The 15,921-nt window shown below is 60.2% G+C and overlaps 1 protein-coding gene and 1 long non-coding RNA gene across 3 annotated transcripts; one reads left to right on the top strand and one right to left on the bottom strand.

The window, feature by feature from the left end:
- Positions 1-1,411: 1,411 nt before the first annotated feature.
- SOX8 (SRY-box transcription factor 8) lies at positions 1,412-6,441 on the bottom strand. Its single transcript, XM_059897831.1, has 3 exons — positions 5,859-6,441; positions 4,307-4,536; positions 1,412-3,599 (listed from the first exon to the last, which is right to left on the bottom strand). Exons 1-3 carry the CDS (start codon positions 6,278-6,280, stop codon positions 2,860-2,862), a joined length of 1,392 nt encoding a protein of 463 aa, XP_059753814.1. The 5' UTR covers positions 6,281-6,441; the 3' UTR covers positions 1,412-2,859.
- Positions 6,442-6,749: 308 nt separating this feature from the next.
- LOC132349449 (uncharacterized) lies at positions 6,750-15,542 on the top strand. Of its 2 annotated transcripts, XR_009497678.1 has the most exons (4): positions 6,750-7,075; positions 10,572-10,683; positions 13,046-13,183; positions 13,673-15,542. It is a non-coding gene; the product is annotated as an uncharacterized LOC132349449 (long non-coding RNA). The 2 variants fall into 2 exon arrangements; XR_009497679.1 differs by lacking the exon at positions 10,572-10,683.
- Positions 15,543-15,921: the final 379 nt, after the last annotated feature.

Raw genomic sequence — 15,921 nt, 5'->3', positions numbered from 1 at the left:
CCAAAGAGGGGAGGGGGCCCTGGAGGGGCAGGGACAAGGTGCAGGGCACTGGGTCTCCATGCCCTCGGCCAGGCAGGGTGTGGTTGCACCAGGACCATGTGGCTGTCCTTCCTCTCCCTGGAGCGTCACGAGCTCAGATGTAGGAAACCCATGGGAACCTTGCCCAGAACCCGGGGCCATGGGGGCTGTCACACAGGGTGGGTCAGCGGGAAAAGACCGGGACCTGGGGAGTTAATACGCAGGAGCCCCTCCAACTCCAAACAAAGCTGGCAGAGCCTCCAGCCCTCGGGAACCTGGCAAGGCCTGAGCGATCCCAGAACAGCAAAGGGGAGGCCTTGCTCCGTCAGCAAGCTGGACGCTGGAGGCTTTCCTTGGTTTGGGGTGTCAATGCGAGGGCTTAGAGGGCCATATGGACCCGGACAGCCCTTCGCTGGATGCAGGGCAGGCTGGGTTGGCTCCTCGCAGGCGGCCGGCTGTGAAGGCCGCGGGCCTCCGTGAGCCTGGATGTCTACATCCCCCCACCCCAGACCCGCCTCACTGGGGAAGCTTGGCACACACTGGTCTCACGAACCCTCATAAATCCGGGCAGCTCTTCCCAAACGCTGCTCTTGGCAGGCCCTGGATGTGGCTCCCCAGTGCGGGGTGAGGGACGCGCCCTGGATTGCAGCCACGCGAGCGGCTGGGCAGGCGAGGGGATGGGTGCGTGGCCCCATACCCAGGCCACCCCATTAAAATTGCATAGGCAGCTGCCTTGCGTATCTGGGTTCTCTTGAGAAGCATAATCTTCCTCTCACCCCCAGATGCATCTGCACAGCTCAGAGGTGGGTGCCCCTAGGCCCGTGTGCTGGGGAGGCCCAGCCGGGAAGTGAGGCTGCCCCTCGCTTGCTGTCGCTCCCACAACCGTTTCTTCCTAGAAACCCTTTCTGCCAACCAGACAGTCCTGCCCGGGGCCTGCAGGGCGGCTTTTATCCAGCTCCCAGCCTGGCTCTGAGCCAGTGCCCGAAAAATGTCGTCAGCCACCCAGAAACCAGCTCTGGGATTCGCCTGGGAGGAAAGCACGGCCCAAATCTGGCCCATCTGGACCCATTTTGCCCACTGGGGAGGTTCCCCCGCCCCGCAACACACACCAGGAGGAAGATGCATCCCCGGCTTCCTGGAGGCTTCTGAGATCTATCCTTTTCAAATTCAGATGCAGCACCCAAGAGGGAGGGTGGTCTGGCCAGCCGGCCCCTCCCCCCGGGGAGCCTGGGGTTAACCCTCACAGAGCCCACTCCTGCCTTGGCCAAGCCCCTTCAAAACAGGATCCCCATGGTCTCGGAGACCCACAGCCCCCACGCTTATGGAAAGCAACACACAAAATGCAGCCCACGTAGATAAAAAGCATTTTTTAATTTTATCAAATTGATCTGTACAAAAGTTAGCATTGCTTGGTCAGAAAGTAGCGAAACACAGCAGGTAAGTGACAGCGAAAGTCCAAACTTGACACCGAAAAATAGATTGCATAAAAATGAGTTTGCTGTAGTTCCCTGCCCCCACCCCCAGGAAGAGATATGCAAAACAAAAAATTTTTTTCTAGAAAATGGTAGGAAAAAGTAGAAAAAGTAAAAAGAAGCAACATCTCAGATGTACTTAAATTTACAAAGTTTTAAAGGCACAATTTTCCATGAAGTAGGCGGTTATCATCGCTCAGCACACAGCGGAAGCAGGACAGGGAAATCAGGTATTATTCTTCTAAAACTAAGAATCTAAAAGCGCTTAGTGGAGGTTTTAGTTTCACAGCTTGTAGGTGGCGCCTGGTTCCTAAGACCCGAGATTAATGCATTTCTGGAGCCACCACGTCCCAGGAAATTCCCGCCTCCACCACTTGGCACGGTTGTGAGCAGGAATGAAATTCAGCGACCCTGCCTTCTAAACCTTCTTAATGCCGGGTGCCAGGGGCACCCCAAGCTGATCAGAGACACCACAAGACAAATCCCTTCTCCTGCCTCGGGGTTCCGGCCACCTCCAGGGGGCCTGGAGCTGGGGCTCTGCCTGATGCCTCCCAAACAGCCAGGCTCCCAAATGCCTGGAGCAAGGGCCCCACCCCATCTGCCTCCACCCCCGGCCTTCACCCTCAGCTCTGCGGCTTCCGTTTTGTCTTAAATTCTGCTCTCTGCACAGATTACTTCATTAATTAAAGATAAAATAATACAGAACATAAATACATTTTAACAGCTTTCAAAACAAATCAAACACATTGAAGCTTCAAAAATAAAAATTTAAAAAATAAAATAAAAAGAGAGAAGTGTTAATCACAGCCAAACCTTGCTCGGAAGAACCCTAACTACAAGGAACACCTCAGGTCTAAAGGGCTGGTCCCGAGAGGTGCTCCCACGGACACATCCCCGCCAGGCTGTGGGTGACGGGTGATTACCGGCCTCAGGAACGTCATCCATTGGTCCTGGGGAGTTCTCAGCGCCGAGGCTGGCCAGGACCTCGGAACACGGGTGGCCTGGGGACCCCACACTTCTTCCCTCCTTTTGTCCTTTGTGCTGTGGCTGCTGCTTTGCAGACACTGAGATGCAAAACCCAGACGCTGGCGTCTGCTCAGAAGAGGGACCCAGTGACTGTCCGTCAGAGTCGCAGTCCCCGCAAAAAGAGAGAGAGAAGGGAAGGAGGGCTTTGTCCATGGACGGGAGTTTGGAAGTCTGGAAGCAGAGGGGACTCGTTTACAAAGCCTGGCTTCCCGCGGACCTCAGCAGGCACTTGACGGAGCCGCGGCTCCTCCCCACGTCACACACCTTCTGGAAGCCCTCGGAGGTCTATCTTTGCCGAGATCAAGGTTGTCCTCGGCCGCAGCCCGTCCACGCGGCTGCACCCTCAGGGTCTGGTCAGGGTGGTGTACACGGGCTGCTCCCAGTTACTGGGGGGGCTGTGGGCAGGCGGCACGGAGAGGCCACCGAGCAGGGGCGAGGCGTAGGGTCGGCGGGGCGAGTGGAAGTAGGGGTACTGGTAGAGGCCAGATGGGTAGCCGGGGTAAGGGCCGTAGTAGTTGGGGGCCTGCAGGTCGGTGTAGTCGCACTGTGAGCTGGTGAAGGAGCTGGCGGCCGCGGCGGAGGCGGCCGTGGTGACACTGGCCTGAGCGCTGTAGGAGCTGTAGTCGGTGTGCCCCGGAGAGCCGTGCGACTGGTCGCTGTAGTGGCCGGGGCTCAGCTGCTCCGTCTTGATGTGCGGCCTCGGGGGCCCTGCCTCAGTGGGCGACGCAGAGGCCGACGGGGCTCCCTTGTGGGCCCACACGGGGGACGCCCCGATGCCACCCGCCCCGGAGTGTGAGTAGGAGGTGCCTCCGTAGGAGCTGGCGGCCGCGGGCTGGCCCGTCTCTGTGGGCAGGGCTGAGTGGCCGTTGAGGGGCAGGTACTGGTCGAACTCGTGGACGTCAAAGGTGTCCATGTTTCCGATGACCTCACTGCTCAGCTCAGAGATGTCCACGTTGCTGAAGTCGATGTTCTGGCGCCCGCTGTCCACCAGGCGGCGGCCTTCCAGCTTCAGCTCCTGCTTGCCCCCGTGGTGCAGGTCAGTCTTGGGGGTGGTGGGGGGGGTGGGCGGCCCATGGGTCTGCCCTGGGGACAGAGCACATTTCAGGGATGAATGCCCCTTCTGTAGGGGGCAGCCAGGCTGGTGACGTGCACACAGGAGGAAAACCAGCCCCGCTAACTGCCGCAGGTAGGAATCAACGGCTTTTTGTTCCTGTACATTTCCCAGAAATTCCAGCAAAGCCAGAACTAGACCTCACTCCTCGGCCGAGGAAATTCCGTTAAGCGCTGTTCTAGGGGAAGACCTGGGGCCAGGGAGGCCCCATGGTGAAGAGCAAGCTGGAGGGGTGGGGAGGAGAGGAAGTGCCCAGCCCCTCGCCCACGGCAACAACACAGTCCACACAAAACCTGTCTCCCCAGGCCCGTGGCTGTAGCCAGCGTGACTAAGACTGCTCAGCTGGCCGGGATTCCACCCGGGTCAGTCTAATCCTGAAACTGGGCTGCTAACCACCAGGCCGGTGGCATGAGTGAATCCTAGGTCAGAAGCAGCAAAAAGGCCAGCGGAGCAGAAACGCCTTCGGGAAGGACAGAAAACACCCAGGTCACAGGGCGCTGGACCAGGGCAAGCTATCAGGCCCTCAGTCTCAGAGGGGACTAAGCAGTCCCCCGTGGGCATCAGAAACAGCTGCCTTTTGGGGCTATGGGGCCTTTTCCCGGGTACCCGGGGAAGGTTTGGTTCTCTTGAAGGCGCCTGCCCCGAGAGTGAGCCCCTGCTCCCACCCCCAGGAGCCCACCTGTGTGGTCACCGTGGTGGTGTGCGTCACCGAGGCCGGCGTCAGTCTTGTAGACGGCACCGCCCGGGTGGTGGCCCAGCTCGGCGCCTGAGTCTGAGTCGCTCTGGCCAGTCTTCACGCTCTTCCTCCGGCGCGGCTGGTACTTGTAATCTGGGTGGTCCTTCTTGTGCTGGACCCGCAGCCTCTCTGCCTCCTCCACGAAGGGGCGCTTCTCACTCTCACTCAGCAAGCTGCAGGGCAAAGGGCAGGAGCAGGATGACGAGGGGGCCGGCACCACCCCAGGGGTTGGCCCGCGCATCAGGTGAGGCACTGGGGAGGACCAGGGAAGCCCGAGTGCATGCCCGCGACCTGGTGGGCACCAGGCAGGTGCTCCCCTTCTCTGAGGACAGGAGGGATCAAGCCGGAGGTGAGGGCATTAGGTGAGGTCAGAGGAACAAGCCAGAATAAGACCCAAACCTTCCGGCTTCCATCTTCCTCCTCTGACTTCCCCCCTCCCTGAACCTGTCCCCTCCCTTTGGGACTTTCTAAGGCAGGTGGGTGAAGAGGCTAGGACCCAGCTGAGAATACACTGTGGACAAAGGCAGGCTTCCGGGAACCAAGCCGGGACTCTGTGGGCAGCTGGGCTTCCCAGACTTCCAGAAACACTGGCAAAACCCAGTGGTCCTCGCTGAGGCACAGAACACACACCGGCCCCCGATACCCTTCCAGAAGCTCATGTCTGCCTGCAGGACAGGGTCTAGGGATACAGAGGCACGGGGCTGCCATGGGTCCATAGCACCCCGACTGGACAGAGGCCGGAGCACAGAAGACATAAACACAAGCTTTGAGTGCCCACTCATGAGGTGAGGAGCAGGAAAGGAGACCAGCGCCCTGGACCCAGAGCCATTCACTTTAAACCCCAGCAGAGAGCGTTTGGTGGGGATGGGCTGTCCCAAGCAGCAACCCTGTCACTGCTGCCCACTGCTTGCCGTCCTACTTTCTGCAAAATGGCCAGCCTCATCACACCAAAGTGCACACCAGTGCTCAACACCCCCTCCATCCCCCTCCTTCCCTGGTGAGGGTGCAGAGGTGGCAGAGCATTGGGAGAAGCTGTGGGGAAGGTGCCGGTGGGGCAAACACACACCATTCCATCTGCCTTCTGGACTCCCTCCACAGGGTGGTCGGGGAGTCCTTTCCAAGGAGAGGGCACCTCCAGAGAGTTGTGTCCTGCTTCCAGAAAGAGGCCACTTTCCTCTGGGAGGGACAAGCCTCCAGGCTCTGCGGCCACTCACAGCTGGCGTCCCCAACTCGGCCTGCCATTCACTGCCTAGAGAAGGCTGTTTCTGGGCTCAGGGAATGTGCTAGGGGCTGCACACTGCTCCTGCTGCCCTCTGCGTGCCCAGGCCGTCCTGTACCCCGCGTCCCATCCGTCTGGCCAGATCGGGTTTTTCCACTACGACTCGCCCTGGGAACAGCCACTGGGAGCAGGGCCGAGGCCGGGCGCTGCGCCACCGCCCAGCTCCACGCACCCCAGGACCCGCTCCCCGCCCCGGCCTGGGGACAGTGCACTCACCGCCACAGCTTGCCCAGCGTCTTGCTCAGTTCGGCGTTGTGCAGGTGCGGGTACTGATCCGCCAGCTTGCGGCGCGCTGCTTGCGCCCACACCATGAAGGCGTTCATGGGCCGCTTCACGTGCGGCTTGGCCTTGAGCGCACCGCCGCCGCCGCCTCGCACCGGCATGGGCACCAGGCTCCAGTCGTAGCCCTTGAGCACCTGCGACACGGCGTCGCGGATGCAGGCGGGAAAGCGCTCGTCCGCCGCCTCGGCTGCGTCGCCCCGGCCGCCGCCCCCCGCGCCCGCCGCACGGCCCAGACCCTCGGAACCGGCAGGCGACGGCGGCGCGTCCGAGTCCGAGTCCTCCACGTGCGACATGGAGCTAGCAGTGCCAGATGGGCTGCAGGGCGGCTGGGCGCGGATCTCGCTCATGTCCAGCATCGGGGCCGCGCGCGGAGAAGCGCGCACCAGGGAGGTGCACCGAGTCCGATGCCCGGCTGCGCTGCAGCCTCTCTGGGACCCGAAGTTGTCGCGCGGTGGCCCGACCCGCGTCCCGCAGCCTCCCAACCCCAGCCCTCTTGCTGCCGCCGCCGCCGCCGCCGGAGCTCAGTCCCCGCTGGGCTACACCGCAACAAGTTTCTTTAAGCGGCGGCCACAAGGCTCCTCCCCCCGCCCGGCTCCCCATTGGCCGGCGCGCAACCCACTGCCACCGGGGGCGGAGCTTGGCCGCCCCCCGCCCCCTCCCCCCACCTTAAAGAAAGCGCCGCAGTTCCCCCTGCGCCCCCTCCCACCCCGCCTGGCGCCGCACCACGTGGGGCCGGCGCGCCCGGCAGCCGAGGACCGGATCCCGGGCTGTGTAGCACGCCGCGGGCCCCCCTTCCAGGAGTGGCGGGAAGGAAAAACGGGGCAGAGACGGGTAGAGGTGGGCGCTCCGGGGTGCCCTTTGCCTGCTGGGGTTCTCCGCTGCGCTCCCTCTGCTGGCTCATAGCTGCTCCTGTGCGTCCGGGCCCCGGTCCCATTACCCAGCCTCGGCCTCCCGCTGCGCAAGGAGGCGGGTCCTCAAGAGCCTCCCCCACAGCTTGCGTTGAGCCCCGATGTCTTGCCCACAGCCCAGAGGCGCCGGGGTCAACTGCTGCCAGCCTGCGGCCCAGGGCGGGGGATCGGCTCCCCGCCCGCAGGGCCGGCGCGACGTGCAGGAGCCTCCCGCGCGCCAGTCTGCACGCCGCGCACGTCCAGGTAACGGCGCGCCCAGGGGCCACGGCTCGGAGCTGGGCGATCCCAGGACCCCGATCCCGTCCGGGCGTGCAAAGTGCGGCGGGGGCGCTGCCGCAGGAGCCGCGGCAGCCGAAGGGGGCGGGAGCGCTGGGCGGGGCCTGGGCTGACCCTAGCTGTTGAGTCCCTAGGGCGGCCCGGCGGATGGCGTGGCCGGACGCGGGGGCCCAGGGCCTTCCGGGCGTGACCCGGGGGTTGGGGGCACCGAGGCCGTCCGGCGGGGCGGTCCTGGGTGGTCTGGCGGAGGCGGAGGCCGCTCCGGGCGCCTGGAGTGGAGGAGGTGGGCGCGCCAGCCAAGGAGAGAAGGGGGCGGGGTGTGCCGCCCTGTTGGGGGCGGCGGGGTCGGAGAGGGGACATTTCCCCGGAGGCAAGCGCCGGGCCGCGGCTCCGAGTCCCCGCCCGAGGCCGCCCCCGCGAGTTGGCCGTGGGCCCGGCGGTCCCGGAGGGCGGCTCGGATTCTTTCGCCAAACCCGCCGAGAGGCGACGGCCCGGCCGCCCAGAACTTCGCCAGACTCCCCCACCACCCAAGACAGCCAACTCGGAACACGCGCGTCTCCGACCTTGTGACCCGGGTGACCCTAGTCTAGGGCGCCCAGTTCCCCAACCACGCACCTCCTGCCGAGTCATGGATTCCCGGGCGAGTGGCCACGGCAGCCTAAGGAGTAGAAGGGGCGGGTCTGTTAGCAGAAAACACCAAAGCTGAAGAGTCTCCCCTACGTGCTTTTACCAACCCAGGGGCTGCCACCAAGGCTCTGACCTCGCAGGGAGAGCCTCCTGCCCTCACCCCGCCCCCACACGTGAGACAGGGCTCCAGCCAGTTTGCAACTGAGTGCGCCATCGCCTGGGCTGTGAACTCCTTGGTTAGGCCTTGGAGCCAGTTTCTGCCAGACGTCGAGTGGGGTTCTGGGGGATGCCGGGGATGCCCGGGACCCCCGCAGCCTTGCATCTGGAACAGCTGGCACAGGGCCTAAGAGGCAGGGGCCAGCGCCCAGGCTGCCCTGTTCCCCACCACCTTCGGGTGATGGAAGGGCTACCCCCCTGGCCCAGGTCAGGGAACCCAACCTCCAATCTTCCAGGAAAGCACCATGAGGAGCCTTGCTGTAAGGCGAAACAGTGTGCTGGGAGGACGCCCTGATACCAGCGGGAGAGCTGGCCTCCAGAGTGGCCTGTTCCCTTGCCTCCCCTCCTGTCATCTGCCTGCCTTTGCAAGGTCACTTGCCAGGAACATCCTTCCCGCTGGTCTGCGGTGGCTTCTCTTCGGAGGTCCTGCCCTCCTCTTGGAGTCCCACCCTGCAGTCGGAGGACACCAGGGAGGCCCAAGTGAGGGCTTCCCTAGGGGCATCCACCGGACTTCCTGGCCCATAGGGACCCATGCAAATAAATTCAGGATTAAAGTGGGGGGAAGGAGGCAAGGATGACAGACCTGGCCCAAACTGTCCTGACTCCAACCCTGTCCTGGGGATCAGATCCCACCCCTCCCTGCACTGGGCGTGCCGTTGGGCACCAGGTCTGCGTTTCCATGAAGAGCTCTGCTTTGCCAGGGAAAATGGAGCACAGGTTGCATTGGGTACACTGGGCAGGGCAGCCTCTCCCCGCTCCCCACTGACCCATGGTGGGGCACCACACAGCTATGTCCCCTAGGACACAGTCAGGTAATCGCTGGGACCCTTGGAGGAAAAGAGGCTGAGCTAGGAGAGTCCAGTGCCAGATCCAGGTCACATGTGCGGTCCTAGGCCCCACCTTCAGCTCTACCGGGCTGCAGTGACCACCCCAGGGACTGATGGCGTCCTGGTGGGCAGCTTCTGTCATATATGTGCAGGCCACCATTCCCAGGGGATGGGCAGGCAGATCCCTGCCAGGGCTTGGCTCAGGCTGGCTGCTGACACGGAGGGTGGCACCCAGAAGTGCCCCAAAGCTCCCTCGTGGTCTTGAAGGCTGTAAAATTTGCCATGTGCTATCCGGCCCCACCCATTAGTGCTGACCTCGATTCATATCCTCATCTGCTAGGCAGCCCCTGAGTGGACACCAGGACGTAGCCTTCAGAGGAGGTGGTGGCCACAGTTAGCTCCTGTGCTTACCAGTACTGATGAAGTGCCCACTGTGTGCCGGGGCTTTTCTGGGCAACACAGCACAGAACCACACTACACCATCCTAGCCTAGAAGATGCTGGCGTTTGAGGAGGGGGCCAAAAGTGAACACACCAAGAGGCTGAGACATTCACCATGGGCAGCAGGGGGTGGTGGTGGTGGGGTGGTCCAGGAAGGCGGCTTTGAGGAGGTGACAAGTTGGGGCCTGACACTTCTGACCAATCGAAGAGAGAGGAAAGAGCATGGCGGGGGGCGGGGGGGAGCATGTGCAAAGGCTCTGTGGCAGCAAAGAGCACAGGTTATCTGAGAACAGAGTGAGGCTGAGGGGCGGCTCTCAGTCCACCCCTGGCTCCCCTCTTCTCTGAGCTCTTCCTTTCTGTCCCCACCCACCCCAGTCCACATGCCTCTACCTTCATCTGTGGGCTCTGCAGTTTCAGGGAGATGATCTGATTGGCCAAGTTTGGACCAGGTACCTTCCCCGGGACTATCAGCCTGGGACGTGGGAAAGCTGATGTAGTCAAGGTTTCTAGACCCACACCCCTGGCAGAGGCTCCAAGGGGACCTGCAAAGAAGGAGGTGTGGGCTGCCAGGCACCCCCCGTGCCTATGAGACCTGGCCAGTGGAGGGCTGGAGAGCTCCAGGGAAACCTCTTCCAGGTGCAGAGACACCCCCCAGCCCATCCACTTGTTGGCTTCTAGGCCGGCTCGGGAAGTCCGTGTGAAGGGGCTGCTGAGGGCCAGATCACCACGGAGAAGGACACCTGCCCATCCTCTGCCCATCCCCTGCCTGGCTCTTCTCTCAGACAGTCAGGGCGGCCATGTCTGTAGTTGGTACAGTCTTTAAGAGAAAGGCCTTGGGAGCAGGTCATGTGGGCCCATGAGCCCCAGGCCGATGTGTCCCCTGTGTGTCCGCAGCCCTGGCCTGGGCCTCTTGGCAAGCCAGCCTGAGGCAGTTGGCATCACATCCTGGGAACCCCGGCTCAACCTCGGGGATTAATTGGTACTTTTAATTACTGGCCGGTCTGCAGAACCAAACTTCCAGGCCAAAGATGAAGGGACAGCTCTGAGCAGAGGCCCCATAAAGGCAGCCTCGTCCTGGCCCACCAGGTCTCCAGAGAGAGAAGAGAGGGGGCTCCCAAGGGTGCCAGGGGTCCAGCATCCCCCGGTAACAGACTCTCGGGGCTCTGGGCCAAACCTTTTGCTGAAACTCCCCTCCCCAACATAGTTGCCAGCTGGTGTGGAAGCTCTGGTTTGGGTGGAAGCCGGCTCCTTGGTTGGGCTAATATCCCGTCGGGAGCTGGCCGTAGCTGTTCCTTGTCCTGTGCAGAGGACACTGGAAGATCACGCCCGGATTCCTCCCCTCTCTGCCCGCAGGGCCAGGGTGTTGGGGGCCAACCCGTGGCAGGTGCTGGTCCCATGCAGCTTGCTCCTGAGCCCTGTCACCGCTTCCAGTGGACACCTCCTCAGGATGCCTCCCCGCCTCCAGGTAGGGAGAACCTGCTCAAGGCTGTCCCTCTGCACCTTTTCATCAGCTCTAAGGCCTCCTGATAAGTAAACCCATACTGCCTGGGGGTGACTGCTGACTGCCGGTGGGACCCCCTGCTGTGGCTGTTCTTCTCTGGGGAGGGGGCAGTGCTTAACCCAAGGACCCCAAAGCACATTGTCTGCCCAGTGAGATGTGTGTGCACAGATGTGTCGGAACAGCTGTGGTCTCTGCTCTGGCCTCCACTCACCCCCTCCTGGTAGTGGTCCCCGAGCCTCCGGCTGTGCCCATCCATCTCTCTCCTGCCAGTGGGCTTGGAGCTGACTCCACCAGCAGCCATTAGGTCTCTTTGACTGCGGGAAGAGGGTGATTCTGCAGCCAAAAATGTCTCCAGGCAGGGTCCCGGGGGTACAGGGAGAACCAAGGGGTCCAGGCCAGGCACCAGCAGCGTCTTCCACAGAGCAACTGAGTGCTGAGGCGTTAGCATTTCGGCATCGGGGTGTGCCTTCCTCTGGCTCCCCCGTCAGCCAGTAAATTCCATTCCTTGTCCCTGCAGAAGGGCTCTGCGTGCTACCAGACTCCTGGGTCCCTGGACCCCCAGCCCCATGCTGGGCCCTCACTCCCCTGGGCCCTGGACTCCACCCTCATGTTGGGTCTTCTTCAGTCTCCTGAACTCCCAGACCCCACTCTCATTCTGGGCCTTCGCCCCCTGGACCCCAGCGATGGGGCCGGGAGAGACTTTCTCAGCCCCCCTGCAGGAGGGGACCCAGGACGTTGAAGCTGATTCTCACTTCAGAAAATCAGCTTTCTGAGCCCAAACAGGCTGCCAAGAGCTATGCTTGTCCTTCCAATCTTGGCTTTCAGATTAAATGAGGCCTCTTGTCCAAGTTGAACCCCTCAAAGTGTGACTGGGGCGGGCCAACATGGCTGGAAGTAGACACGTCACAGAGAAAATCCCTTTCCGAATAAGGGGCTCCGGCCGGCAGGGACCTGGCTGCCTCTACCACAGTGGAAGTTTCTAGAGACCCACTAGTGTCAAAGGCAAGTTAAAACACACACTGTCAAAAGATTTCCACCCAGGTCTCCCAGGTACTTGTTTTTCTGAACACAGAGTAGGAGGTTTAATTAAGATGCTCTCAGGCGGGCACATTGGGGTTCTTCTGCAGTGAGGTGAGAGCCAGCCTGCAGGAGCTCAGACATGGGTGTGGCAAAGCTTTGCCTCTGGGGGCGATGGGCTGGGGCAGAGGTGCAGGAAACTCCTGGTCTTCTCTTCGTGGGTCCCTTGGTCCCTCTGGGCCTGGCACGGGGAGCTGGAGGGGCAGCCGCTGGCAAGAGCAAACCCAGCCTCCTCGGCTGCAAACCCCAACGTCTCCTTCCTCTTGGGACATGGCGTGTGTAGAACAGGACAGTCAGCCACCTGCTCCCGAGCCCCAGGACCTGAGGACTTCAAGATATGGGCCAACTTTGCCACTCAAACTGGTGATTCCCACCCAGTCACCTGGTGTTGGTTTGAGAAGGAACGGGCTCCTTGGCCAGGTGCAAGCAGGAGCCTGGCAGGTCATCAGAGGAGGTAGCTGGCACCCCGGGGGCAGGTATATTAGAGCCTCCTGATGGCTGGGGGCCTGCTTCTCCCTCTCCATTCCCTTGGACAGAGGGGCCCTGAGCTGGCTGTGTGGAGGTGGGTGCCGGAGTGGCCTGGATGAGCCAGCTCTGAAAGCTCTTGATCATGTGACCCCTGCGCGTTATCTGGAAGTACGGTAATGAATTAACCCGAGCGGTTAGAAGCAATTTCTGGCAGCTTTCAACATTCCCTGTGACCACGATGAGATGGAGAGCCCCCCATGGCCGCTGTGCAGGTCCATTAGACTAGATCGGGTTGGGGGAAGTAAGCGTTCTGTATTCTGTAGCTCATTCTGAAAACACTTTTGGGGCTTCCAGGCCAGACCTGTGTTGGTGCTGGGACAGTGGGTGACGTTCACAGGGCCTCTGCCCTGTAGAAGCTTATGCCGGCAAAGCGTTCCAATAAAGTGTGGAAGGAGGTTTCCCAGCTGGTTTGTGAACTGGGGCTGCACGGTGGTCCCTGCCCCTGCCCCCTGCCCTTGGGCTGTGGAAAGGGGCAGGAGGGAGTTGTGGGGCTCCCCCGAGAAGGTGCTGGAGTTCTAGAAAGGAGGGCGTCTCCAGGTCACGGGTTCTGATGCCGTTCTCTGTGGCCTCTAGCTTTGGGCAAGTTACGGGGTTACTCTGGGCAGCAGAGGGTCTGGAGTACTTGTCTGTCCCGGGGGCCCCACCAGACCTGCGTGAGTTGATGTCCATAGGATTCTGGGTGTGCCGTAGACAACACCTGATGTGTCCTGCATTTTCTCAGTGACCTCACCATCATGCGAAGCTGGCAGAGTTCTGAGCACATCTCCCACTGTCAGGCCCACTGGGTGTCCTACAGGAGAACCCGTAACAGCAATGCTGCCCTCTCTTTCCAGAAATGAATCGTCTGCTTTAATCACGGGTGAGTCTTAAGAAGGTAAGACCTGGTGATGGATGGCATTGGGCACAAGCTCCCCCAGCCCAGCCCTCAGCACCCCCCAGGTTTGGACCAAATCAGGGGTCTTGGATGCAGGTGCCTTCAGGAGCCAGGCAGGGAGGGGAATGTGGAAGCTGTTGAGGGCGAGGCTGTAAGGAGTGATGCGGCCTGTGGGTGGCCGGAGAGAGGCCCTAATGGCCAGCCAGGGCCCTGCTGCTACCCAGACCTCAGCTGACTGCAGAGGCATACCTGAGCCAGGCTGGATGGGAAGCACTGCCCAGCGACACAACAACTTGTGGCTTTGAGGCTGTTTCTTACGTGGCATTATCGTGGTGATTGGTAAATGATACAGTTCTGTGGGCCGAATTCACCTACAGGCCTCCTGATTGTGACCTCAGCAGTTTTCAAGACTTCTTCCAGTTCAGAATATGCTTCCATGAGAAAAACATAACTGTACACTCTTTTCCCCCATAGGGCTCTACAACCAGAGAATGTCACTGCACTGGGATCATTTGCTTTCCACTCTGCCTGGCAGTCATGGCTCACCAGCTTGCAGGTCCACACAGGGTCACATCTCCTTCTGGGGAGCAGGGGTAGGAGTGCTCGTGGCCTGGAACCGAGGTGCAGGGACAGGAGACGGGCGAGCCAAGCAGAACAGCCGTCCATGAGTCATGGTTCCAGAACAACCAGCAAATGGCCAGCACCTGCTCACCCACCCCCTCCCACACCTGCCAGCCTCACCAGGGGGTTTTGGCCGCTGGACAGTCAGGGTGGGGCCGGCCCAAACTGACCACCCCTCCAGAAGAAAGTGACAGATGTTAGCACCAGCAGGTCCTGCCCTCCCCATCAACAGATGTCAAGACATGAAAAATTGGGGTAAATGAAGGGTGCACGATTAGATTTGGGCCCAAGCTGGGTTCCTGTGGGTGCCAGAGACAGCTGCAAAGGCACGTCAGGGACAATCACCCTGATGCGGTGGGGGCTGCCAGGCCCGTGTGCCCGGGGACAGCTGGACGAGGTGCTGACACGGGGCTCCTTCCTCTGAAGCCGTCCCGCAGCTGCTGGGAGTGCCGCCAGCTGTGAGCTTGTGCGCCTCGGCTCCAGGGCCGTGCTGGGGGAGCTGCAGGCGGGCCCACCTAGGGGTTCCTGGGACACTAGCCCATCTTGAGCTGATAGCTCCTCTCAGGGGAGACCCCTTTCTCCCCTCCCCTCCCCTTCTTGGCCCTTTCTGGCTCTGTCCAGGTGGGGCTCAGCTCCAGGTCTCTTGAAACCAGCCCGGAGGGGTCAGGCCTCCTCTCAGCACCTCTGGCCTCTCCCGTGTCTTGGCTTGTTTTCATATAGTTTTTTGCTTGAACATGTAGGTTCAGGAGCCTTCCCCAGGCTCCTGGTGTTGGTGAACAGCTGCTTCGTAGAGACCCCAGCATGCAGGCACTGAGCGGTGGGGCGAGAGGAAAGCATCTCGGTGCCCCGACCCAGCACCAGGCCCCAGCCCTCCGGCTTGGGGTTTGCAGAAGAGGTTTGTTTTAGAGTGGGGCATCTTCGTGGGGCACAAGATGTACCCATGTCTAAATATTATTTTAAAACTGTTAGTTGGGCTTCCCTGGTGGTGCGGTGGTTGGGAATCCGCCTGCCAATGCAGGGGACACGGGTTCGAGCCCTGGCCCGGGAAGATCCCACATGCCGTGGAGCAGCTAAGCCCGTGCGCCACAACTACTGAGCCTGCGCTCTAGAGCCCACAAGCCATAACTACTGAGCCCATGTGCCACAACTACTGAAGCCGGTGAGCCTAGAGCACATGCTCTGCAACAAGAGAAGACACCACAATGAGAAGCCTGCGCACCGCAATGAAGAGTGGCCCCCGCTCGCCGCAACTAGAGAAAGCCCACATGCAGCAATGAAGACCCAATGCAGCCAAAAATAAATAAATAAAATAAATAAATTTTTAAAAATTAAAAAATAAAAAAAATAAATAAAACTGTTAGTTGCTCTCTAGCATAGATGAAGATACAAGTTTAAATGAAGTTGTAAGTATAAACGACATGACTTATTCCAACAGGTAAAAGCAATGCCTTTTTAGGTGATTCTGAAACAAGGACCAGAGCAGATTTTTTTTTTTTTTAATTTTGGTGAAATTCACATAGCATAAAATTAAGTATTTTTAGGTGTACAATTCAGTAGCATTTAGTACATTCACCATGTTGTGCAAGCATCACCTCTATTTAGTTCTACAATATCTTCATCACCCCACAAGGAAACCCTGTCCCTGTTAGCAGTCACTCCTCATCCCCCTCCCCCAGCCCCTGGGAACCACTGATCTAATTTCTGTCTCTGTGGATTTGCTTATTCTGGATGTTTCATATAAATGGAATTGTACAATATGTGGCTTTGTGTGTCTGTCTGGCTTCACTCACTGAATATGTTTTCAAGGTTCATCTATGTTGTAGAATGTATCAATATGACTCTTTTTTATGACTGAACAATACACCAGTGCACTTTTGATTAAATTCAGGCTGAAACAGGCACGAACTGAGCCACTGGCCAGCCTTTCCATGGCCAAGCCCTGCTCGATGGGGTTCATTCCCGTGAAGGTTCTAGACCCTCAGATGGACTGGACCTCTGCAGTCAGCTCAAAGGAGGACCCTGGAGGAGACATGAGAACATGAGCTCCCGGTGGACCCTCTGATGGCCTCGCCCACCCTGTGCTAACCCAGGGAGGGAGCCCA

Source organism: Balaenoptera ricei, chromosome 15 (assembly GCF_028023285.1).
Source record: "Balaenoptera ricei isolate mBalRic1 chromosome 15, mBalRic1.hap2, whole genome shotgun sequence".
NCBI classification, from domain to species: domain Eukaryota; kingdom Metazoa; phylum Chordata; class Mammalia; order Artiodactyla; family Balaenopteridae; genus Balaenoptera; species Balaenoptera ricei.
Note: the sequence above shows the minus strand (reverse complement) of the source record. Positions and strands in the feature narration are given on the sequence as shown.

Bases quoted from the DNA above. Each gene is read 5' to 3' on its own strand.
- SOX8 (XM_059897831.1), bottom strand. From the start codon at position 6,280: ATGCTGGACATGAGCGAGATCCGCGCCCAGCCGCCCTGCAGCCCATCT. The intron at 4,537-5,858 runs GTGAGTGCACTG...TTTGCCCTGCAG, and splicing joins ACGCTGGGCAAGCTGTGGCG to CTTGCTGAGTGAGAGTGAGA. The intron at 3,600-4,306 runs GTGGGCTCCTGG...CTCTGTCCCCAG, and splicing joins CCACCACGGTGACCACACAG to GGCAGACCCATGGGCCGCCC.